Source organism: Bombus huntii, chromosome 1 (genome assembly GCF_024542735.1).
Source record: "Bombus huntii isolate Logan2020A chromosome 1, iyBomHunt1.1, whole genome shotgun sequence".
NCBI lineage: Eukaryota > Metazoa > Arthropoda > Insecta > Hymenoptera > Apidae > Bombus > Bombus huntii.
In genome coordinates, this window is record NC_066238.1 from 24,949,376 (window position 1) to 24,976,950 (window position 27,575).

Here is a 27,575-nt window from a genome sequence, read left to right on the forward strand (position 1 = left end):
AAATATAACAAATAAATATATAATAATGCAAGTGCAAATAATTCGGTGATCCGTGTGATGTACATATGTTTGCAATAAATATTTTGTAGCACACGTCTACATTTTTAAATTCATATCAAAGATTAATACTACTATCACGACAATCATGTTTCGTTGCAGTGCCAATAAAATTTCAATATGATTTGTAGACATAACATGGGATTCATAATATGGGATTCATAAAAAGTTTCTATTTTATTTAAGTATTTAAATTAAAGTATTTAAATTAAGTATTTAAATATTTTTATGATTACTTGTCTCTTATTTTTTTATTCAATTTAACATTTTTTTTTCAAACAGTTTAAGTTCAAGTAAGTTCACTGACTTTGGCAAGATTTTACCGATGTATATTTGAGGCAAGAAAGAAAGTATGTTCTGTTAATCTTCCATTCGAGTCAATTAGTGTCGTATCAACGATAAGACGTGAAATTACAAGATATCGATGCCATTCCTCAGTGTTTCGCAGAATACAAGTTCTCAAGCCATTCGAATGACAGTATCGTTAAGATGCAAACTATTATCGCGGTTTCGCACTATAATTAACGAAACCTGTATTTCCCAATAGAAAAACAGACAGATGAAAATAATCGACGTAATATTCCATTACGGAAATGTTTTCTAATGTACATATACCTCTTAGTGTGCAAAAACATCATTAACATTTTTAATGACACGCATCTTAAATCCAGACAATTTGTACTAAAATTATAGAGGAAACCATAAGTCATTTTTATCGATTTTCGAATTTTTCTGCTATTTGTTGAAGAAGACTTACTTTAAAATAATATCATTGGGAAAGGAACGATTTGTTAGACTTAAAGATATGCACAAGCCACGAAAGTATTCGAATACTCATAGATACATTTTACGAATATATTATATTGGTAGTTTAAAACAAATTTGAAAAGATATAGAGAAATTACAAGGTATTTAGTACAACTATATGTTTCATGAAGACTGGTTATCCGTTATATTAATAAACGTCAATATTCAGTGGGAGCATATTTAACACTCGGTATATGCTTAACATAGCTATTCATGCTGTATACTAATATTTTACTAAATATACAGGGTGGTTGGTAACTGGTGGTACAAGCGGAAGGGGGTGATTCTACGCGAAAAAAGAAGTCGAAAATATAGAATAAAAATTTTTCGTTTGAGGCTTTGTTTTCGAGAAAATCGACTTTGAATTTTCGCTCGGTACGCGTGCACTTTATCGCGTCTCGTTATAACGGATCTCACTGTAGATCGTTGTCTCGATGGAAAAATTAAAAGAAAAATTTTATTCTATATTTTCGACTTCTTTTTTCGCGTAGAATCACCCCCTTTCCGCTTGTACCACCAGTTACCAACCACCCTGTATATTTGTTTGCAACATATATCTTGCAATTTTTACATATATACATTCTTAGATAGATTTCAAATTTTACTAATATGATCGTAACAGTCGTGTCTTATTACAATGCTAATGATACTTTTAAATATTTTATATAACACGTACAATACGAAACTAAACATTTTCTATAGTAAGTGCTCAAATACTTTCGCGAGTCGATGTAAGTTTTACAAAAAGAGGTGATATTTATATTCACGAAATATTAAAAGTACACAAAACCAACAACATAATTCAAGATTAAGGACTTATTTGCAATAAGGGACGTGTCTGTTAAAATATATAATCTGTCTGCTTCGAAATATTCGAAGTCGAAACTTTTTTTTTATTTACGAGACGCCTATAAATTCAATAATACATAAACTTCGTTTTTAACATATACTAAAATAATAAAAAAGATGAATCTTTACTTCTAATAAAAAGTGATAAAGCCTTGAAGAGTATGATTTTGAACGCCCTTCTTCCGAATATCGAGTTTCCTCGTTACATTACTACATTGAAACTAGTTATACGTGCGCAATATTTTATTAAACGCAGATTTAGATAAACATAAAGCGATAGAATCAGATATTTTAAAATATCCATTGAATGGAAAACAAATATGAGAAAAGTATTAAATTTGTAGCTTAATTTGATGCGTCAAGATCTATAAACTCATTTTTTATGTATATTAGAATTAATCTTCGATCATTTTTTGTAACTTTATGGCACTAATTCACACAGATTATAATTTACGTAGACAAAAATTGTGCATCATTAATTTTGAATGTGAATTCAAAATATATTACGCATCGAAGTTATTGTCTATTATTATAGGTGCAAAAGATAGGTTTTCAAAATAATTGTTTTAATTTTAAAAGTATTCAGATGAAAATTGATAAAAGATAGCTTTCAATTAACTTTATGCATATCGATCATTTGTAATTTTTAAAAGGGACGACAAAGATATATATTTAGTTCGAAAATCAAATACAAATATGGCATTAATTAATATAGTACTAATTAATACTTGAATTTTAAAATTAAAAATGCGAAGCCCGAAAAATGCCAGCAATTGTAACTTCTCCCTGTAATTTGCATATACGTAGTGAAATCCAATTCTATTTACCTACCTTACTAACCGTACAAAAATCGCAATGGTCAATCCCAAAAATTGAAAAGTATAGGAGAAAAGTGACAATGTTATAAATACTGTTTTGTTAATTTATTTTAAATTTTGCTATTATTCATATAATTTCCTTCTAACAAATAAACTCATGGGCACAAGTTATTCATTTTTTGAGAATTAAACATTAATCGCGTATTTATGCAATGAAATTAAGCAATAAACAAGTGAAATTGATCGGTTTGGCCTTTGAGAGACTCTTATGCCAGAAGGTTGGGGATAAAACGTGGCGATATTTCTTCTAATTGTATTCTTCTAATTAATTGTATTTCTTCTAATTAATTCTAAACAATCCAAAACGAAAATCGTAGCTTTCGAAACAAATTTTGAGCGATTCCGATGAAGTGGTTGCGCGAAAACCTTATTGGTTTCCTGTTGAACCTTCCCGAGGGATTAGACCTGCGTATGATGATTACGGTACCATCGACATCGACGCTGTATAAGCGCCGAGGTGTAGGGCGGTTTTAGTCACTCCCACTTGCGCCGGCAACACGCGACCGCGTGGTCTATTTCCTCGTGTCTGGATTTGCCGCGAATTTTCAAAGTGTTCGTTCTTTGGGAAATTTGAAAAATTTGGCAGCTCTTAACACAGAAATTAGTTCCAGAGATTTAGAAATATAAAAATTTTGAAGCTTTAAAAATGGAAGTACAAACGCATAAATTAAGATTGTGATAATTTTAATTGTGTGAATTTTGTTTTGCTGAATTGTAAAGATTTGAGAAGATATAATAACGTAAAATGTTCGTGTATTCAATAACGTCAAATTCTATCAAACTGATACGCACCCCCTGATATGTGAAGGTCTCCTTGAAACCTTGAATTTGGCAGTTCTTAACACAGAAATTAGTTCCAGAGATTTAGAAATATAAAAATTTTGAAGCTTGAAAAATGGAAGTGTAAACGCATAAATGAAGATTGTAATAATTTTAATTGTGTGAATTTTGTTTTGCTGAAATTGTAAAGATTTGAGAAGATATAATAACGTAAAATGTTCGTGTATTCAATAACGTCAAGTTCTATCAAATTGATACGCACCCCCTGATATGTAAAGGTCTCCTTGAAACACAAAAGACTTGTTGATGTCATTGTAACGAAGATTAAAAACTTCTTGTGGCTGTAGAAAAAAACACATCGATAAAGCATTTTCACCGCAAAAGACAGGAAATTATCGTGCGAGTTAGCTGGGTTATCTGAAAACTCTACTACTCTCGTCGAAAGATACTGAGCGATATCAATACCGTAATCGATGACATAAGAAAAAGCAACTCTACTTAGCGCAAAAAGACTGGAAGAAAATCGACTTAAACGTACTAGTAGTACCATTCGTGCTATTATAGTGGCAACAGAAGTAGGTCGATAAAGGTCATTTTTCAAAGAACATTATTTCAAAGAGTAACATACGATTAAACAAGAACAATAAAGCACTTAATTGTGCGACCAACTGTCGGAGCTTTTGGAGAAGGGAATAGACAGAGAGAAAAGTTGGCATAAACGTAGAAGCAAGCAATAGTTTTAGTCACTCCCACCTGCTGCGGTGGGCCAGAAGAGCACGTGGTCCAGAACAGCGGTAATCCGTATTGCGTCAGGATCTATCATCGGTGTTGTTCCACTTCCACCTCCGGCTAGTCCACCACCACCATCACTACCACCACCCGCGCTCAGTATTCGTTTGCCGCCTCGGGTGAAGAGTGCGCGTGAGTTCGTAAAGTCGTTTGCTACCACCACTACAACCACCACCTCTCTAATGGAACAGTAGTGGCACGGTAAACGATCGCGAAGGTTGCCAACGGTTGTGGCGTTCCTCGTGTATCGTATGGTTCTCGCGGTGGCCGCCTCTTCTTTCGGTAGCACGTGGTAGCATCGAAGAACTCGCGATATTCGACTCAGTGGTCCGCGAGCGGCACGACCTCGTCGTCGTCGAAGAGGCACCCTCGAAGCACGAGGGCATCGGTTGAGAGGAGGGAAGGCGTGAGGCCTTCTGCGCTCCTCGAGGATGACGCCGCTTCCTCGTCGTCGGCGACGACGTGGATGTACGCGCTTCTCGGTAAGCTCTAAACGACGATAAAATATTAGGAAAACGTAGAATCAAGAGTCGAAACGTGGTTGCAACGTGTAAACAAGTGTCTCAGTGTTCGTGAAAAATTCTGCTCCGTTTGTTTGAAACGCAAGGACTGTACGTTGAAATTGTCGCTGGTGAAATTCAGCCGAAACAACGAGGAATTAAATGTATTTATTTATTAGAAAACGCGTTAAATTAAATTCATCGTATTATCCGTTCATGAAGGATTGACAGATTGTTTCTTCAGTTCATCTCGAGCAACGTGATTCGAGTTGCACGATCGCGTTATTTCCTGGTTTGTCTTATATTCCTCGAGTGCAATAGTGGTGTTCTGTATTGTTAGAAAGCGTTTTATACTCGGTGAATATTTGGTGGAATGACACGTGTCAGTGAAAATGTGCACCGTCTTTCTAGGATGCTTCGATCTCGACATAAAATTAACGCTTGTCGACGAACTACGTGCCTCTGGAATCTCACGTTGCGCATCCAAGGTATCTCCCTACTTTCTTCATTAACATCGCCTATGACTGTCCGTTGCAACGATCTAATCATATTGTAAATATGATTTACGTATTGTTACTCGAATGTTTGTCAGACCATGTAGAAATCAGCTTATCTTCGAGACTCTTCAATTCCTGGTAATTTCTAAATTTCTTTCTCTGTTCTCCGTATCAAATTTTTTCTTTCCTTCTTCTTTTATATCTTCTCTTATCGTAATCAGAGATCAATGTGAAAATGTCTGCTTTATTTATATCTTAAGCGAATGCCTCTTCCTTGGCGCAAAGCGTTCATCTTATCCTATTCTCGTTGTTGAATGCAAGGTTGATAATTCTCTTCAATAATCATAATAGTGTTCTTCGTCTAATAATTGTTCTCTTCTGATTTGATACGGGCTGACATTATCTTCTTATCTCTGACTATTACATTCTATATCATGAGCAGCACCCTTTTTCTGCATTTCTCAAGGTGAATTGAACGCGAACGATCATATCATAGTTGCACGTTTGCTACAAAAAATTAATTTCTAAAATTAAACAAGAGATTTTGCACGGGTTTGCATACACGTACAATATCTAAAAGTTCGTTATATTTTCTTTAAGCGTCTTTGACTTGAATACTTTAATAAAACTTCTCCTTTCGTCCTCTTTTCTTTCAATTACACTTTTCGAGAAGATACTTGTAAAATGCAATTACGTTTCTAACATTATACAATTGTTTAATTTTACATATTCGATAGGCTGATTGTGCAATGATGACGAATAAAGTGAAAATTGACCGGAGGATTGAAATGTTGTACTTTTTATAATTTTTATAATTTTGTGGATTTATAAATATCTCTCTTTGATAACCTAATATAATTATATACTTAAAATATGTGTCTTTTATTGCTGCAATTTGATAAAAATTTGAAGTCACGACGCATCGAACGCGTACTTTACTCGAGGTTAAACGAAAGCTAACGTTACATTTTAACATTATCTTCGTGACAGGTGAATGCAATTCTTTAAACTTGTACTGTTTAGAAGATATTAAACGCTATTATCGAGCGTTAAATGTAAATCCATTTACTAATGCCCTTGTTATACAAGATAGTAAAAAAAATTGTTATAGCAGGGCAAAGTAGAAATTCCGTTAGATTATCAAAATAATTTTCAACTCCCAACAGAGTAAGGAATAATATTTAAATGTGTAAAAATATTAAAATATAGAATTATATATTTTGCAATTTATAACATGTTAACTTCTTGCTAAATAGTAGAATTTCAAAACGTGTATATTGATTCTACATCAAAGACAAAAGCATTTAACAAGTATACAGGGTGGTTGGTAATTGGTGGTACAAGCGGAAAGGGGGTGATTCTACGCGAAAAAAGAAGTCGAAAATATACAATAAAAATTTTTTTTTAATTTTTCCATCGAGACAACGATCTACAGTGAGATCCATTATAACGAGACGTGATAAAGTGCACGCGTACCGAGCGAAAATTCAAAGTCGATTTTCTCGAAAACAAAGCCTCGAATGAAAAATTTTTATTCCATATTTTCGACTTCTTTTTTCGCGTAGAATCACCCCCTTTCCGCTTGTACCACCAGTTACCAACCACCCTGTATTATTGAATTTAATGCCGAATTTATACTATTTCACTTTGCTGGTATATGGCGGCTGAACGCTGTTTTTACCCTTGTTTCATCCGTGTTTGACACTCTGTAAATTCGGCTTAAGACTATAAATTGTTTCAAGCCAATCATCTTTTCTTTTCGCGTAAAGATCGGCATTGCTATCATTATTGATTTTATTTGTAATTGCGTAAATTTCTGCGTGTCATGTAATAGGATGAAAAGATCACTAGTTCCTGACGTCTTTTACGCAAGAGAAAAGTCATTGAAATGTTTCTAAACGACGCTGGTCGTATTACAAAATTACTGTCGGTGTCATTACAACATCACGCGGAATGATAATCATTAGTCTGCAAGTTTCTTTCTTTCGTTGTTGTATCGAATTACTGAATGAATTTTACGCCAGATGTGTTGTGCAAACAATATTTAATGATCTTGCACTTGAATTTTAAACGAAGTAAAATATTTCATTTAGTTTTGCTTATTACTTGACGAGAATTCCATTATTAATAATTTCAGTAAAATCATTTTTTTGATAATATACTATAGAAATACGGATAGAAATAGTAGACACATAGAATAATATGTAGGATGACCCAGATAACATGGTCAACCAACTAGCGGCTGATTGTACGTGTAAAAATAAGTCGAAAATGTAGAATGACATTTTTTCACAAAATGCTTCGTTTCCGAGAAAACTAAACTTGAATTTATTTGCTTGTTAACATATATGCATTAGGTCAGTCTTCATTTAAATATATTGAAACTCTACTTTCTTACAAATGGAGACTTAAATGGAAAACTTCCATTGTGCATTTTTGGCTTATTTTGTCATGTGGATTGTTTGCTCGTATATCTCCAGCTGATTTTACTCAAATTTACTCGAGTTTACTCAAATCTCCTGCTGATTGTTTGTGTTCATACCCATTTGTTGATCATCCAACTTCAGGTATGCTTGAAAAATGTTCAAACTCGATTTTCTCGAGAACGAGGCCTAGTTTATATGCCAAAAAATGTATTATACTTTTGACTTATTTATGCATCGAGAACCCCTTCCCCCTACTAACCTGTTGACCACATTATGCGACACACCATTAGAATAGATAAGACAAAACAGTTGATATATTTTTAATGAAAGTTTAAATTTGAAATAACTGAAGGGATCCTGGAAGTTATATATGACAAATTTTGCGTAAAGAGTTAACTATTTATTGTGAGTTATTTACTAATTTTAATTTGATTTTATTTATGGAAATTAGAACCTTATGATATCTTTCTTATAAGAAGCGCAAGGAATTAATTTATTTATATAATTTAATTAATTTAATTTTCAAAAAATAAATTTACTCATTTTTTTTTAAAAGAATTTTATGCTAACGATGCCTTTAATTGATTTTAACGATATTTGACTCGAATGTCTGCAATCTTATTTTCACTGACCTTGTCTGTATATTGGGTCGTTTAAATTCATATAGATTTTTCAAGTTTCTGTGTTTTAAAAAATTCCCCAAAATTCGTGAATCATCTTTCAAGTTTCTAGAATACAGTGCAATAATTTTGATTACATGTACATATTATATTAATCCTTATATTAATATTACATTATACTACATATTATATTAATCTTTTTAAGTAAAGCAAAATTTAAACGAAAATATGGAAAAAAATGAAGAATTACTTAAAACTACTGGTCGTAAACGACTCAATATACACATGCGTCATGGGTTAAACATGTTTTTCTAACCAAATGTAGTCGATTAAGAGTTCTGCTAGAAGTTGCTTGGAGCGATTACAACCTAGAATCTTGATTCTTCTTTTACGATCAACTTTCACAATCATTTTATTGTTCCTAAATGACATTGATCCTACATTATTTCTTAAAATACTGCTTTCTTTGCGTGCGAAATTTTGGAGTATATTTTTGTAACATATTTTCATTTACGTAACACTTATATATCACTTAAAAACATTTTCTGACATTGCTTGAAAATTTTATAATCCACTTTAATCTCTTTTTAGGATTGTAGTAAAATTTATATGACATATACAAAACTATATATTATGATAGAATTATGTTACACACAAATTATATAAAGTTTATTTTTCACTGTTTGAATAATGAGCAATTATATTTTCCTTACGCTTTATTTTATATTTGATGCAATTATTTGTCTTTTTACGTTCATAAATAAAAATGGAAAGACTATTTTTAAACTTTGATGTTAAAATTGCTTGATCTCGTCCTTGATTTGGAATACAATTGTCTTCGTTTCTTTATAGAACTTTATGAAGAGCAAGTTGCATAATGAATATTTCATAATATAAAGTATGATGAGCAACTCATTCATTAAACTCATTTCTAGCTATTTTTAAGGTTTATTCCTATTTATGTCAGAAATAACAACATTTTTTTTCATATATTCCACACACATGATGTACAAGCTTGTATCTAAAAGATTTGCATAGACAGAGAGTATATACATATTTTTCATAATGTTTCAAATTTCTAGACTGCAGCTTTTTTTCTTAACCTTTCTCTATCTAGTTAGAAATGAATGAAAGAAACTATATTATTATTATTATTATTATTATTATTATTATTATTATTATTATTATTATTATTATTATTATTATTATTATTATTATTATTGCTTAGTCCGTGCCTTTCTGTTTTGGACGAACTTTCGGTTTTACATCTTTTATGTCTATTTCTCTTCTTATATGTCTACCTCCCCTCTTTTTCACTCTATTCTATTGCACTACCTTACTTATTCTACCTCTAAAAACTAGAAATTAGGAAGTATAAATTAGCAACTAATGACTAAAAACTATTGCAACTTTGGTCTTTAGCCTCCTTGCTGTGCCTCCTTCCTGTCGTTTGTCCTTCTCTTCTCTATTATTGCTTTCAGTTTTGTTAAACCTTCTCCAGTCTCATTTAGCGTTTTTCCTACGTCCTTTGGTCCTCCCGTTATTTCACATTCTTCTATTACATGTCTCAGGTCTTCTTCTTTCCTTCTGCATAGTCTGCTTCTTTTTTCCCCCTCTTCTTTCCAGTATTCCCTTGCTTTGGTCTCGTTTCCGTATCTGAATCTTGCCAGTATTCTTCTGTCCTTCCACTTCATCCTCCCTTCCAGGTACTTTGGTGATTTTTCTTTGGCTATGTTTCTGTAGTGTATATTATATTTGGATTCCCTTATCCTTTTCCCCCTCTCTTCTGCTTCCCTCTTTCTTCTTCCTTCTATAATTTGGTCTGCTGTCATCCTTTCTTGCTCCTCTCCTGCTTCTACCTGCGTCCCTCCCTTTCACACCTCTTCTAGTCCCTTCTTTCCCTTTCTTGCTCTTTCCCCTTCATGACCATTCCCCCAATCTCTCCCTCTTTCCTTTATACACTCCTTTATTAATTCCTTCCTTGATTCTAGGGCTTTCTCTTCGTACCTTGCTGCTCATGAAAGAAACTATACTTTTAATTAAAAATCAAGAATTGTAGTTTTAAAAACGTTTCTCTTTTTACTATTTAATAAAATAGAGAAAACTATGTTATTATTCTAAAGCCAAAAATTTAAATTACATTAATTTCCCTATTATACTAAACGCAACATTCATCTATGTTTCTTCCTTGAATTTCATTCACAACAATTTTATGATACCCGTTTCACAACATCTAGTGCTCTCATCAAATGAATGATTCTTTTATCAAATTAAAAGCAATGGAGGTAGTGTTAATTAGAAGAGAATTACATCATTTCGTATCACTAAGGCATTCTACGTGGAGGGTCAATGGGCTCTTGCAACAGCCGTCGCTTTACACTGACATATTAGCACGTGCACACAGGCGAAATGCCATAAAAATACGAAATTGTCTGTCAGCCAGAGAGGTGCAATTAATGTGCGGTTGAAGGCGTACGATTCGCCATAGACCATGTTAGCCCCCTGATTCTTCGCCAATTTGTTATCCGTCTACCAACGCGCTAATGATTCCGAACCTCGTCTTCGCACAATCGCAGAACATTGTTGCCGTGAAAATTTAATTATCTCAACGATTTTTCGAAGTCCATTAAACGAGTATCTGCTGGCTATTCTTCACGATACAGGACGTAGATTAACCACATATAATAGTCATCTCTTCAAGATGATACCTGCCTATCATGTGAGCATGTGAGTTAAAAATTGAAATATGATTAGCTTTAGCTGAGGAGAAAATGTAAATCGCATAACAACGGAGGAGGAGCACTTTATATTTTTACTGAAGCTTAATGAGTATTATAATTGATCATAACATTCTTCATACATGCAAAGCGTTGTACTCGTTAGTGAAAATATTCTATCCACCATTTCGTAATTTTTATCATTTTATTTTGTCGATTCTCGCATTCATTTCATACAACCACATGTGTATTAAAATTAGAATCACTTTAAATTCGAAAAATTGGATGGCGTACAAATCCCGTATGCTAGAAAAATTAACGGTGTACTGTAATGTTAATGCCAATCCTTAAGCGACATACTGTAGGCTGTTTCATATCGAAAATTATTACAATCGTGACGATAATGGCTCGGAATATTCGCTTATTATTCGCCATCCGCAGATGCGGAAAATTGACATTTCCTAACGCGTGAGAAACCAGGTTAATTATTTGCTAAAGAGGCTAATAGAATAAAGTTTATTTCTTCGAGAAACAATAATATCGAAATCCAGAATTGTTTTTGCTTTAACATACAAATACAGTTTTGCATGATTATTCTGCTACAGGCCAGACGATATTTTCATCCTGTTCTATAATTACCAGATTGTGAAAGTACAAGAACCAATATATGTTTCTTTGCTAATCGAACGCATAATAATTTACGTGAATTTCGACTTGAAATCTTTTTCAGCAGATCTATCATACAATGCTCGTCATGTATTAATTTATCTCTTGTATATTATTAATATTTAATCTCTTTCATTTGTTGTATTTTCGACAATTTGTTCTTCTTCTCGAGTTGCAATTGTCTCGCGCTATCTTCGATTCACTTTATATGATGATTTAATCTTTGATAATAATATGGCACTAACCTTTTTGTTTTGTTAATGTAATTTGAATTTCCACTTGAGATTATTCTATTTTTATAATAAAACTATTTAGTTTCATTACAATATACACATACCATTACCTTTATCGAGAATTACAGTCCCAATTTTGTGTATTATAATAAAATATGATAGTTTCTAATTGTATTATTATTAATTTTAAAAGTTTTAATATTATTTTCAAATATTAGTTTCAAAACATAATTGAGTTGGAGATACGGCCAACAATAGTAAACAAAAAGGGAAGATAGTTGGAAACAAGAAAAATGACTAAAAATGACTTCTTCGTGTTTAAAAACAGCGTCCATAATATGCTGCATAGTTTCATCAATTTTAAATAGTAACAATTATACGTAAAACTAATTAATGGTGTAGAAGTCATTTATTACATAATTCATTACATGATTTAGTGGTAAATGCATAATATATCATTAGCATATTTATTTCTCTTTAATCGCGTTGGCGATAAGAACTCAAAGAACAATTATTGCGATTCCGTGAATCAAATAATTTAAACGAATTATTTAAAATACCTGTAAATATGTAAAATATGCAAATTAGAATCAAAGATTGTTACCAACATTTATGAGCCGATTTATACAAGGTGGTTGGTAACTGGCGGTACAAGCGGAAAGGGGGTGATTCTACGCAAAAAAAGAAGTCGAAAATATAAAATAAAAATTTTTCGTTCGAGGCTTTGTTTTCGAGAAAATCGACTTTGAATTTTCGCTCGGTACGCGTGCACTTTATCGCGTCTCGTTATAACGGATCTCACTATAGATCGTTGTCTCGATGGAAAAAGTAAAAAAAAAAATTTTTATTCTATATTTTCGACTTCTTTTTTCGCGTAGCATCACCCCCCTTTCCGCTTGTACCACCAGTTACCAACCACCCTGTATAATTACGCCAGTAAAAGTTTCACCGCTCTCAAAAAATGTAGCTGCTAGTACGAGGAATTTTATCACATCGTTGACTGCATGCGGATTCGAAAAAAAGTTCGATGTACAATTGTGCCAAGTTCTTGTTGATTAAAACCATTGGTAGTTTTCCTTGCAATATAAAGCTCATTACATTAACAGTAACGATAAAGAAGTTACTATAATCTCTAATAATAGTCTTAATCCTTTAATTTTTTGAGTGGCGCATTCATTACCATAATTTCTCAGCCATCCAAGATTTGAATTCTTTTAATTTTTGCATGATCTATTCATTTATGTTATACGGATCGATTCCATTCCAGTTTTCGAACTAGAAAACCGATTACTATCAAATTCGCCTGCATGCAAATTTTCATTCTTTCCTTCATTAAATCGTCGTTTCATTGTCACTCCTGTCGTTACATCGTTGTTTTCGTTAAAATAGATCGACGAGGAAACGAGTCTTCGACCATTTGCTCCGAGCAGAGTCGTTGATATCGAGATTCAAAAATATCCTCCAGCGCAGAGTCGTCGATTTCAAGATTCAAAAGTATTCTTTAGCGTGATAAAACGATTCCCTTATAGGGACATTCCGATGGCTCGGTCAAAGAGATTCAAACGCGCATCGTTCACGTTCCACGAACACGTGAACTCGTCTTGTCCCGATCTATTCGCATGTTGCAACCACTTTAGGACGCGGCCGTAGCGAAATCAGGATCCGGGTAAAAGAACACGGCTTTATGAATCTTCAGACGAGGGTGGATTACTGCCAGATAGCGGTGGTGTCGTGGAGAACGATGTTATGGTCGGCGATGGCACCTGCGTGAATACCTGCGGTTTCCATCAACATCAACAGCAACATTCTCCAGGTCATCGTTATCGCCAAGAACAAGCGCAACTTCAGCAACAGCAACAACAACAGTATCAGCAACAACGTCAGCAGGAGGAGCTGGAAGATTTTCTATACTTTCGTGGACCACCGGATCAGGAGATGGTGGCCCAAGAAATGGCACAGAGTTATACGCAGCTCCTCCACCCGAGTCAGGAGCCACAGGAATTCATTTCGCTGGAGGAGCTTCATCCGCGTATTCACCAGGAACATCGTGTTCACGATAACCGCGGTCGGATAGTCTCAACGATCTTATCGTCCGATACCCAACTCTACCAGCATCATCAACAACAACAACAACAACAAGGGAATTACTATAATCTCTCCGCTGTTCAAGAGTAAGTGATAAAAGCTATGCGTTGTTGTCATGTTTAAATAGTTATCGTTTGTGCCCCTCTCCGTTCATCATGGCTACGTACGTTCTGGAAATAAGCGTTTTAGTTCAGGCAATTACGACAGTAGAACTCCATTGTTTACTCGCATGACATTTTCGTTAATAGTCGATTAACTGACCCCATTAATCTGAATATGAATTCCTGCGAATGAAAAATAATAGATAGAGAAGAAAATTAGCGAACTTGAATGAATCGTTTGCCTATGAAATGTTCAAATAAATGGAGTTCCACTGTACATTCTTATAGTTGTACGCTTCATCTGCGCGATGGAAATCATTTTTCGGTGATTCAGCTTTCGTCTGAAGTAATATAGTAGAACTCCTTTCAGATTAGTAGAACAAATATTGACGCTTTGCACTTGGAAACCATTTCAACGTCCCTTTTCGTCAACTCGTTAATTGAAACGCGAATTTCTGACAGAAACTTTATGATTACTTTGTTTCCTTTATCAGTTTGCTATGATTAAGAAACGTTAGTTTTTATCATCTACAGGGTGGTTGGTAATTGGTGGTACAAGCGGAAAGGGGGTGATTCTATGCGAAAAAAGAAGTCGAAAATATACAATAAAAATTTTTTTTAATTTTTCTATCGAAACAACGATCTACAGCGAGATCCGTTATAACGTACCGCACGCGTACCGAGCGAAAATTCAAAGTCGATTTTCTCGAAAACAAAGCCTCAAACGAAAAATTTTTATTCTATATTTTCGACTTCCTTTTTCGCGTAGAATAACCCCCTTTCCGCTTGTACCACCAGTTACCAACCACCCTGTATACATATACTCATGTATGTCATTGTATCAATATACATTTATATCTCACAATGTTTTTAATTATTACCAATTTTCAATTATTTAATTTAAATTATTATTAATAATTACTCAGACGAGTAATAATGAGAAGAAATTCGTTCCCGAAATTATTATACACTTTTATTTAAGAAATTTTTTCTAAAATAAAATGTTTCATTTTGAGAAGAATAAAGTGCCCCTGATTTCCGGAGGCCTTATCATCAGCTTTGTATTATAAATGCAATGTCTAGAAGATTTACGTGAATTGATTATAAAATTATAAAACTGATATTCATAACAGCAAAAAGATCGTGGCAGCGTAATTGGCATTCTGAGTGCAAAGAATTAACACTATGTACAACAACCAGCTAGTTCCGAACAACAACTCATAAAATATGATTTTGTTATATTTGTAACAAAATTCGATGACTTCGAATATTTGAAAAATAAAAAAATAGCGGTAGCAAGTAATTAAAGAAATACATAAATAGATAAGTTACACATGGCGCTGGTATACTATCAATCATTGACAGTTGGTTCTTCCTTTAGCTCTTCATATTGTTAATGCATCTTTGGTAAATTTTCATAGACGCTTACGAATAATTTTTTATTGTCGTATTTGCTGTGTACTGTTATTGTCATATGTACGTGGTCAAAAGTATGGTGCTCGATTGAATTTGTTTTGTTTATCATTATTCGTAATTGTGACATGATTGGTGTGTCAGCATCGAAATCTCTAATCGGCTGACGAGTTGGTAATAAAAATTCTATGGAAATCGGTTTTCAGATTATGACATAACTCGATGTATCTACGATATAATAAGACGATTACTCGTGTTATCGGTTAGCCTTGAATTAGCACGTGACCTCATTAATCGTTGTGATTCCTGATTCCTTGATTTCCATTAAACATCTAGAATATGCGCTTCAAATCCGCCTCTGTATGTAATTATCAATAACTATTCGCTCGGAAGAAGTTGATTTTGCATGTTCCTTATTGAATACTAATAAATCTTCCGACTGATGCATCCTACCTAACAGATACTTAGTATGTTATTTTTTTCCTTTGCCAATTCATTAACCAAATTATATATAACCATAATTATATGTGGAACGTTATTAAATATTAAACACGAAACATAAACAAAGCCGAATTGTTTGAAAATCTTACCTGATATGTAGAGGGCCATTTTTTTCTATCAACTCATTAAACAAGTGGTTTTCGTCCTAATTGTTTCGTTCATAACGTATCAGTGGGACGTTATTAATCCTGATGCGTTCTTTCGGCTGTTCTCGACCTAATTCTGTTTTTCTAACGTTAAGAAAAATCTCAAATTTCAACAAAGTATCAAAAAAATGGTACGCATGATTTTTCCCTTTCAATTTTATTTTAAACGTCTTCTTAAAACATAACAAACACATTTTGTTTCCTAAAATGCAAGCAAAATTGAAATATGAAAGTTCGAGGATTGCAGTACAGTTAGATACAGTTAGAATATTTGGAATTCAAAAATCAGCTATGAAACAGAATTCTTAGAAATTGTTACGAATATTTGGTGAAATATGTGTCCTGTGAAATCATTTGGTAGTTTTAATATTAGCAGTTTACATATATTTTTAGACCGACGAATACAAGGATAAAAGAATAAGTGAGAGCGTTTAATGGTTTAACAGCATTGACTGTGTGAAATATACGGCGAACAATGGGATCTTGAAAGAGTGTTCTTTCGTAGTTAGCAGCCGAGATCAAACGCGTAGCGGACGGCGCCACTCTTCATAGAATACCGTTCATGCATAATACTAAACATAAGACTGTGATATCGCCGTTATCATTCACAGACAGACATTAATGACGTCCATTGTTACTTGTTGAACTCCACTATTCCTAAACGTTCGATTTCTTACCTCACAGAACATGAAAACTTTGTCAGTCGCGTTCATATCCATATGATTCCAATATCTACCAGTTTTCGTTATTTACATCATTTTTTTACCTTTAATATATATTTCACTTGTTTTTATAAATAGTTAATTAAATGTTATGTTGTTATCATATTTAATTGGTTAGTTAATGCTACTTATGTACATACATATATCGAGTATGTATACTGTCTGTTTTAGTTAAAATGTCTTATTTAGTATCTTTTTATTTTTGAAGATTGAAATATTTGAAGTTCCCTGTGTTTTTACTTTTTAAGTAAAATTATATTATATTATATAGACAGTTATGGAATAATGTTTGATATTCTAAATTAATAAGAAAAAGAAAGAAATAAAACAGGGACAGCTCAAAGAAAATGATAAAATTTAAGCTAACAACTAAGAGTTAAGTTAGAGACCTGGAATTTCAACTGTTCCATCACAATGTAGTAATTTTGGGATCGTAGTAAAAAGAAATAATATATAAACATTTGAAAGTTTTATATAGAATAACATAAGACATCTGATTTGAAACTTTTTAAAACTGTTGATTAATCTAATCTTAATTTTGATTCTAATATCTCGATATTTGAAGTAGTCTGTATACAGAACATTAAAGGTATTTAATTAATAAATTATTAAGATTCTTTAAACCTATTTAGTTTATTTCTTATTGGCTCAGTACAGATTTCATTTGCACTGTAATAGAGGGTAGTTTTTATATTAACACTTTATATCTTTATTTTCCAGGACGTCAGAGATTTCTATCAAATTAATTGTACTAGTATCGCGTGAAATCAGCATTTAGATCTTTCACATCGTTTATTTCTATGTTAATTATCTCTAGTGCTTCTAAACAAAAATTTTGAATGCTTTGATTTTACGTACGTGTAAAATCTATGTATAATGTGCTGGATAGCATTTGTTATATGCACATCAGTCTCAAACTTCAACATTATCCATATTGTTCATGTTATTGAATAATATTGATGTTGATTAATATCTTACACATTTATATGTACATTTACTTCTATTATTCAATAAAATTCATAATGCAATAACGAACAATCTAATATTTCAAAACTATAAACGTTAAAACTTTCATTAAAGCTATATATAGTGGCTATATTGTGGCTACTTGAACACTCGTCATAGAAAGCTTTTATGCATATATTGTGTACATTATATGAAACATTTTGAAATTTCATTAGCATTACAGTATCACATGATTGCCATAATTATATTGATATTTGAAATTAATCTGAAAATGTGTATAAAAGTTACAAGACATTTACTGCGAATACAATATTTTTTTAATACAAAATTAATATGCAGCATGAGCAGTTACCTTAAATAACTTTCATGACCTACATGAAATATACACATACTTCTAATATTTATTATATCTCATAATTTGTATATATGTGTTATTTTCAGATTTGTTTCAAACTTTACCAATGTCATCGCGACACTGAGATCTCATCACAGTGCTAATGAAACTTAAAGATGTTTTATGTAACATAGATAATATATTCATAAAAAGTGTCTAAGAGTGTTCGGATAGTTTCGTGATTCATTCTATGTACGTAGCCGTTTCCCTATATCTAACAACCATAATGTGTATTTGAAAAAAAGCGTTTCATTGATAATAAAATAAGGAAAAAAATAATTTATTATTAATTAAAGTTTGACATAAATCGGTAAAAGGAAACATAAATCCGATCGATCAAGCGAGAGATAACGACGTCGGACGTCGTCGTGCCGCAGCCTTTCGAGATCGGTGAACCGACCGGCATGTTTTACTAGAGGCCCGTAAAAGTAGATTAAACGAGCCTTTCCGCAGCAACGAGATATCGAATGTTCTTCTAATAATTGCCACTTGTATATACCCGTTTCCAAGTTTAGCGCAGTTGTGCACAAGAGAGAAGTTTAAGAGTGGAGTGGCGCAATCGAACGCGCGCTGCCCTCCAGGGCTTACTTTCCACTCTTTCTCTGGTTCTTATAAGTTCCTGACCCGCGCAAACCAATTTATAAAACTTTATTACATAATCCTCGGATTTTACGATTATTCTACAGATCTATCCAACTGTGAAAGAAATCTGTTGAAGAATCAATTCGTGATAAATTGATATAATCCTTTATAGCTTTAGTCATGAACAACTTTTTTTTTTATTTATTATTATTTACAATCAATTCTCGCATTGAGAATTTTCAGTAATTTTTTCTGGCGTGGCGCAGTGACATGGCTAAATATTTATAATAAATTAATACTTATTATAGATAAGTATAATTTTTGAGTAAGTTGTAAATAAGCAAATATTACTTAATATAAATAACTAATTAAATCTAGTGTTTAGATCTAACGGGTAGTGTCTCTTCAGCCTGCGGATCTGGCCCGACGTATCAAGTAGTCCAGTAATTAGGGGGTTTCGATGTTTGTCGACTCTTTTGCTATATCTCTCGCTATATTTTGCTATTTCCTCTTTGACTGTGGGTATCTTGAGATCGCGATGTATTAATTCGATGGTGACATACCAGGGTGCATTTATAATGGATCTTAGCGTTTTCGATTGGAAGCGTTGAAGTATTTCAATGTTGGAATTACTTGCTGTTCCCCATAGTTGGATTCTTATAGAGGGTCTTATAGAGGGTAATTTATTCTGTGTGCTTAGGTTGGAGCATAGGCCAGTTTTTTTTTTTTTTTTTTTTTTACGTGGAGGAAATCTTCATAGCCACCTTACCACCCTGTGGGGGCGGTAGAAGGTAGTGCCGGATTCTTACCGGCTAAAACCTCCACGGGCGAGACGGTAGACCAGTGCGAGTGATCGTCGGTCCCCTGGGTGGTTAACACCAGGTATCTTTACTAAGCACTCCCAAAAAGTACACCCCACAACACACGCAAGGGAGGGGCTGGTCGCTTGCCTGTTGTATATTACTTTTAAGAGAGATTTTGGTTCTTCTATATTTTGTAAATATAATAGTTCCTATTCCGAGGATTCGAACTCGCGACGCGTCGTCTTCAGTTCTGGGCTTTTTTTTTTTTTAAAGATGTTTATTAAACCAAGATACAAATTTTTAAATACCTTTTGGTGTTCACAATAAACGGTGAATCGTTCACAATAAACGGTGAATTTCAGTTCTGGGCTTTAACGAGCGTAGCTGGCTGCCCCGCCATGAACAACTTAAACGATGATATTAAGTTAATGAACATAAAATGTCGACTTTTCAAATAAAACTTTACGAGACCATATTAAATTATGATCATTTCTACACGATTAAGTAGTTTTGTTTCAAATTTGTAACTTGAGGTAACTTTGCACGCTAGGTTCCAGAATTACAAGAATTTTGCAAATGGAATTGTTCTATCTTTTTTATTTACAGCTCCCCCTAAAATAATTTTTGCGTTAAAAAATTATGCAGATGAAATAGAGGATGCTTTTAACAATGTTTTCTCGCAACCGTTAAATTGATATTTCATTAAATTTTATTTCCATTCATTTTTACCAAATTTAAACTCATATTAGAAGATTACACGAATATTATGATAATTCATAATAATTGGTAGTAAGTTTCTGATATTTTTATTATAAATCTTCGCAATATTTAACGTATGAAGATAATTTATAACACACTTCTACTTCTTCTTCCATGTGATCCATAACCATTGATGATAGTCTTGTATTGTCTTGTTAAACTTAGCCTTCGGACAAACGACATTTGAAATGCATCAACCTAATGTTTTACATTACAATCTTCTTCTTTTTTGTTTATCTCTATCACATTTTGTTTAAAGGGCGTAAGTACGTGCAGTCGGTGTCAAGAATATTTGATCAGTGTACGATTTCAATTTCTAAGCTCTATATCTACAGTAAATGTACAAACATATATTACACTATGTTACACTTCATTACATAGCTAACAGTGAAAGAAAACTTCTGTGTTATTATTTGTTATTGTCTAAATATTGAAAGAAATATCGACAAAGAGCGAATTCTTATGCTAGAAAAAGTTTCGAAATTTAATACAAGATATACCTGGAGGAACTTCTTAGTTTAACTCTCCACTAAGCATTGCCACTGTTTGTATACAACGTTTGTAAAAAGTACTTGGTTCAAGCCTGAGCTCAGATTGCAACTATGCATTAGCTTCATTAAAGATTTGTTCGGAATGAGTAGCGAAAGCCGATATACAAGTTTTGAAATGCGACAATTACTGATATTTCACAACGGAGAGAAAAAGTCAAACCGTAAAACAGCGGGTATATTGAAGAATAATTAAAAATACATTTGTAAGAGGAATGTAATATAAAAACATATCAATGTCAATTATATAAAAAAATTTATTTCCATTACGCTAAAACGTTTACGCTATGTCATCAAACATATGAGCTACCCAACTAAATATTAAACTTTCGTGAATAACCGTTGTTAGTTTCAGTTTTATGCGTATAATTAATATTAGAAATCGAAACTTTTCGTGAAATACGAAATATCTCTTCTTCAGTGTTTCTTTTAATATTTAAGCGACAATAAATAATAATTCAAAAGCTCTTTTCTACTGTTACCTACGTACAGTGTAGTATAACATGATGTAATATATTTTTGTTGGTCCTTTTTCATTTGCTGAAAATATAGAGCTTTAAAATTACAATTATACAGTGTCCGAATCTTTGTGATCGACTAAACCTGACTTTCTAAAGGAATATTGTACCTACTTTGCCTTTGCTTTACTTTGTTTTACTTTAATTTTGCCATAAAGGATATAACCTAACAAACAAGAAGACGGTACACATGATAATCAAACAGCTAAAAAATTCTACCAAATATCCAAATTGGACAAATTGTGAATGTGAAATATTAAATAAAAAAAAACTTTAATTTTGCAATAAATCAAGATACAAAATGTTCGTTACTATTCAAAAATATAAAGAAACCGTTCGTAACTTGTTTCTTGTTCCTTCGACCACAGATCTGCCTTTCTTAGAAATAGCTCGGATATTCTAGCTACTATTTCGATATTGAAGAAAACTGAAGTTTCATCGCTGTCTTTATGGTAGCTTTGCTTTTCTCCAATCAATTTCACTTAATCATTACGTTCTAACAGGCTGTTCGATATAATTTTACCGAAGAAATAAGAAGCATGAAGAACTTCGCCTATTTCTACATATCCTGAACATGAAAAAGTATTAGATAGAACTAACGGACTTGGACGATATAAGCAATGTGACCTTTTATTATCGATTGTTGTACGATTAATCCGGATTCGATCGTTTCGTTTTTCGTCAGGGATGAAGAAATTCATTTTTACCGTTTGATTCTCCACGTCCTTCAAGACGCATTTCACTTCGTATAATTAGTCATCGGAATGGATGATAATCATGTGGTATTAAAGCGAAGATCGGACAGACTTGGTAAGATAGTTCAAATGTTGTTGAAAGGTAAATGGCAGAGATAGCAAATGAAGACGCGATTGCATCTTCATTTTTCTCTATGTTTCCTTTTTTACTTGATGCACGTGTGTGTTGATTGTGAAAATGCAGAAACGTTAAGGAAACAAGTTTCGAAAGGAATCTATTGATTTAAACGCAAAAAATTTATATTTCTCAAATTATAAAAGAGGATTTCTTAGCAATAAGACTATGCTACACTTGCGATCTAGATGAACATAAAGAAAAAATAAAGGAAAATGGAAATTTTATATTTTGCAATTATATGAATGTATTTTCGTCAAAGATTAATTCACAGAAGAATACAGCTTGTTAAAAAGTGATAATTCTTAAAGGAGAAGTTGCAAAATGTGTGAAAATCAGATTTAAAAGATTGTACAAAGATTGCACAAAAGTTTGGCCTATACAATTTTATTAAAATGAAGAAGACAATTTTGTTAATTTGAAGCAATTTGGAATAGTTTTCACAATAAATGTCACGAATAATTTTCACCAAACTTTACATATGATCATCTTTGCCATATTATGGTGTATTCGTTATTATATACCATATTATGTAACGTGAAATAAATTAAGATTATAATTTGTTTAATAATTGAAAAAAATACTTATCCAGTAAGCATTAAATTTAATATTTAACTAATTCTACAACAGAGTAAGAAAGAAATTTTGTTAAAAACCACAATTTGAAAGATGTATAACTAACTTTTTTATAAAATTTGTAATTATATTCGTTTACAGATTATAATTATACTTATCTGAAGATTGTCAAAACTGTTAATTGATGTAGGTTTGGGGTTGATAATTAATCGATTCACACAGATTCGATTTCTCTTTCTATATTTCTCCGCCTCGTACAACACGTCTTAACGCACAGGACACACTTAGTCTATTAACACGTGGTCGACTTCTAAGACAAAAGAGCGTCGTTAGAAGTCGTACGAACTTAGCTTATAATAACTAGCGATCATGCCAACTTAACTTTTCTCAGCAAAAACAAAAACAAGTACAAAAAATATTTTCTATCATTGATACTTATATTATTGTGAAGTGAATGTGTATATATATACACTCAACATTACATAATTGTAAAAACTGTCTGCATCATGACGTTTCTCTGTCTGTGTGATAATATTAATATAGTACCGTAATAGGTAATAATATGCAAATAAAAAGGACACAACTACCACTGTGTTTATTTTGTAAACGAAAATGTTACTCAAAATGATAACATGTTTCATCCTATTTACTGCTGCACTCCAAACTTCAAGATTTAATGCAGCATAATTATGTGGAATTATCCGGTTTTTTATAACTGTTTTAAAATTAATAAATTCAAGTTTCTCATTATGTAATACATTAGTTGGTAGACAGTAATTAACTCTGTAAGTCTGTCAAGACTTAATCAAGCTATATGACGTAAATATACTGCTTTAGATTTAATAAACGAAATATGAGATTTATTATTAATATCTATCTCGACATTACACTCTTATTAGTAAATGAAAAATGAAAAATTTCTTAATTTAATATAACCAACACAATTTATATTTAAATTTCCACAAATATTGAAATTAAACCATTTCTAAAATAAACATGTTATTAATGCAAAAATGCAGAAAAACGTATATGAAAAAATGTTCAGTTTATTTGAATGAATTTTTATGACAAATATATGTATAATATTATAAGTCTCATACAAAATATTTTGAGTTTCAAACTACATATATTTATATAAGTATATACATCTCTCTTGTTTTAACACTTTAACTACATTAAGAGAAGCTGCATATGCTTTACAGCACGAGCATAGAGCCCACCTTAGAAGATTGTCTGTTCTAGAAGATGTGCCCTCTTGTTATACAGAATAAACATTTTCTTTCAATTTTTTTTTATTTTTCCATCGAGACAACGATCTACAGTGAGATCTGTTATAACGAGACGCGATAAAGTGCACGCGTACCGAGCGAAAATTCAAAGTCGATTTTCTCGAAAACAAAGCCACAAACGAAAAATTTGTATTCTATATTTTCGACTTCTTTTTTCGCGTAGAATCACCCCCTTTCCGCTTGTACCACCAGTTACCAACCACCCTGTATATATTTCATGGAAATTACCAAAGTTTTAAACACTCAATTGTCCATTATATCAATAAGTCTCCACATTTAATGGGATCATCAGACTTTTGACATTTATTGTATGCTAGTGATTACTATTATTTGAATACCGTGTATTAATTTTTCACTAATTATCAGTGAATATTTGCAGTGAATAACTTGTAACTTCTATATGCATATTTTAATCGGTTGCACATTTTACCAATATAATCACGATAATTATCTCTCATTGCTATACAAAATAGAGTATCGAGTATAGTACTCGTTATAATATTTTGTAAGTCAAACAATGGTTTATACGCGGGTTCCTATTGTTTTAATCAATCAGTAATTAGTAACTCTTATCATCAGTAATCATTCAGAAAAATATGAATGTGCATAAACGTCATAACACATAAATGTTGCATAAATATCATTCGATAGAGGATACATTCATCGAAATTTATTATCCATCAGATAATACGTTCATACAAATTTTTAACGATAGATTCAAATACTTTCAAATGTTTTCGTAAATCATTTTGCATGCCGTTCGATAATCCGTGAAACAAAAATAAAGAAACGAAGTTGTAGAAAAGGAATATAAGTTAAAAAGTAATCGTTAGTAAGACAATAAATTTATCGAATATCTTAAAGTATATATTCTTGATGGAGTTTACCAGCAGGAAAAACACGAATGAAATATATACCTTCGTGTTACAGTCTTCCCGCAATCTTCGTGAAGTTATGTAACAGATCGTACGTGCATATTTTCTAATCCGTGATGACGTGCAAGAGATATACTCAATTGAATATTCTGTCGATAGGAATTCGAGATTACAATAAATCGATATCGTAACTGCGGAGCTAACTCTTTGGGGCATGACTTAGGGCTTCCTTTATTCTGAATTTATGTTTATCAGTATTTTTATGACATTTATAAAATTTAATGAATTTCGCATAATTTTATTATTTGCCATTGAATATATCGTTATTCCATCGAGTCTATTAAAAGGTTCATTATTTGTCACAGAAATAACGCAACTTTGTAATGATCTACATTGGGATATTAAAATACAAAATCATACTTCTATTGAAATGTTTTATTGCAAAAATGAAGCTTTTGCAAATTTCTAATTATCTAATCTTTCACTAAAGTAAATCGTAGAATGTAAAAATAACTAATCATATTATCAGCATCTTTGTCGCGCAAATAAATTTTCTTAAATTTCATTCCACAAGATCTAAAGTTTTATCAAAAAATGTTTGTATACAGGACGTAAGAAGTAAATAATTTATTTGTAGACAATTTATTTGTAGAACAAAGATGGTGATGGTGTGATTAGTTATTTTTATATTTCATGATTTGCTTTAGTGAAAGGTTAGATAATTAAAGAATTGAAAAGTTTTATTTTTATAATAAAACGTGTATACATATTTTTAAAACAAAGGCTTATTTTAAAAGAAAGAAATTTAGAAATAAATTACATTAAAATATACGTACATATACGTAAATGCACAGAAAAATTCGTAAACATAAAGCAAATGAAATTTTGTATTATGAATTACAAGTACCTGATACTCGGTTGTTTCTTAAGATTTTCTGGGAGTCATAATTTTAATATTCAGAAGAATACCAATTAATATTAATATTATGTCTGTGGGCATTCGTAATCAGCGCAGTGAAATATATCACTGCGTTTCTTTAAATTAGTTCCATAAATTCATAAAATACAAGTTGAGTCGCACTACTAAGTTTTTGAATTCCAGGAAATACAAATAAAAAACTTCTGAAAAAGTAGATATACTGAAGCAAATAATAACTGGACAGCGAAAATTTACCCACAAATATTGTTTTATATACTTTGGATGATCGTATGTTCTTACATGTTACACGTATTTTGTATATTTTTGCATATTTAAATTTATCATAAATTTATATTCATCCACAGTCCAATAATAACTATAATACATTGTATTAATCTCCAATTGCATAAATGTCTTGGCATATTTAAATTGCGCAATTTATCATTCTTTTATCATCTAAAATAATAAAAAGACATTAAAATATAAGTTCGTTATCAATAATACGATAATTATTAATTTGAAAATTTTGTATCCAGATATTAGCAACTTTTATTTCAAGGAAATTTAATGCCTTGCCTCTTAAGTGAGAAAATGTCTGGTGCGCGGACATAGAACTTGAGGAAATATCGCGTGCAACTTTTGCCGTCGTGCAAAAGCGGATAGTGTGATACCAGGAACGTCGCGTGCACTGACGTATCTATGAATAAATAGAATTACGCTAATCGTGTAGGTTACATCATAATATACGGAACTACTCTTACACTGCCGACGTAGATACGTGGCCGACCTTCGTCACGTCTTTTTTTATGACTACGTGGAAAGAATTGTCACCAGCTTGTTCTTGAAACTTGTAAATTAAAAATTTAATTAAAGAGCTAATAATATCGTGATAATATTCTAATAATGTAGAAATATTTAGAAAAAAATAGTTTGGATTTTAACTTTATTAACATTTAAGATGATCATATTTCTGCATCATATTTTCATTCCAATTTTATTGTTTCATATCGCGATAAAGGAAGGAAATTACTTATAGTCAGAAAATTAAAAAACCTGTTACGGTGTCCGAATTTTTATATTTCAATCCTGTTCGTGTTTCGATAAACGAGAACACTTTTGGTACTTGAAGAAAGACCTGTGCATAAAATTGCACCAAGAAATCACACACGCATATATACTCCTTCATATCGCCCTTAAATATAATAAATTTTTTAACACTAAAGAACGCAATTTGGTCAAAAATGGCCCAAAGAATATAGCAGGTTTCGAAAAAAAGAAAGAAGTGTCATAAGCAAAGGTATTCGATACGAACAAACAATATTCTACGCTTATAGCTTTAATTATTTCAAAAGTTTATAAATTACAATTCACGGCAACTCTAAACACTAAAATATATTACTCCAACGCTTATAGTGATTACTATCTTAATTAACAAAATTATTTTTCATTCCCCCCTCCCCCCCCCCCATTTACGTTTAGAATTAAAAAAACTGAATAGGTATGAAAAATAAAAGATCAAGAAATAATGATTATTAGATTCGTCCCTCTTTTCTTGTGACTACAGAGAAATAAGCAATAAATGTATGTAAAAATATATAAAGAAATGAAGCAATAATCAATATACAGCATACGGAAACTTTCTTTTTCGGCGTTTATTTTTCATAATGTCTAAAATGTTAAATTTTGATA

At 32.0% G+C, this 27,575-nt stretch overlaps 1 protein-coding gene across 2 annotated transcripts in view; it reads left to right on the forward strand.

The window, feature by feature from the left end:
- Positions 1-4,265: 4,265 nt before the first annotated feature.
- LOC126866469 (protein cycle) overlaps positions 4,266-27,575 on the forward strand; it is a 96,896-nt gene continuing 73,586 nt past the window's right edge. The window contains exons 1-2 of one of the 2 annotated variants that reach the window (XM_050620078.1): positions 4,266-4,642; positions 13,516-13,990. In XM_050620078.1, coding sequence (XP_050476035.1) covers positions 4,627-4,642; positions 13,516-13,990 — 491 coding nt within the window. In that variant the 5' untranslated portion in view covers positions 4,266-4,626. The remainder of the gene's footprint in view (positions 4,643-13,515; positions 13,991-27,575) is intronic. The other variant, XM_050620072.1, reaches the window with a different exon arrangement.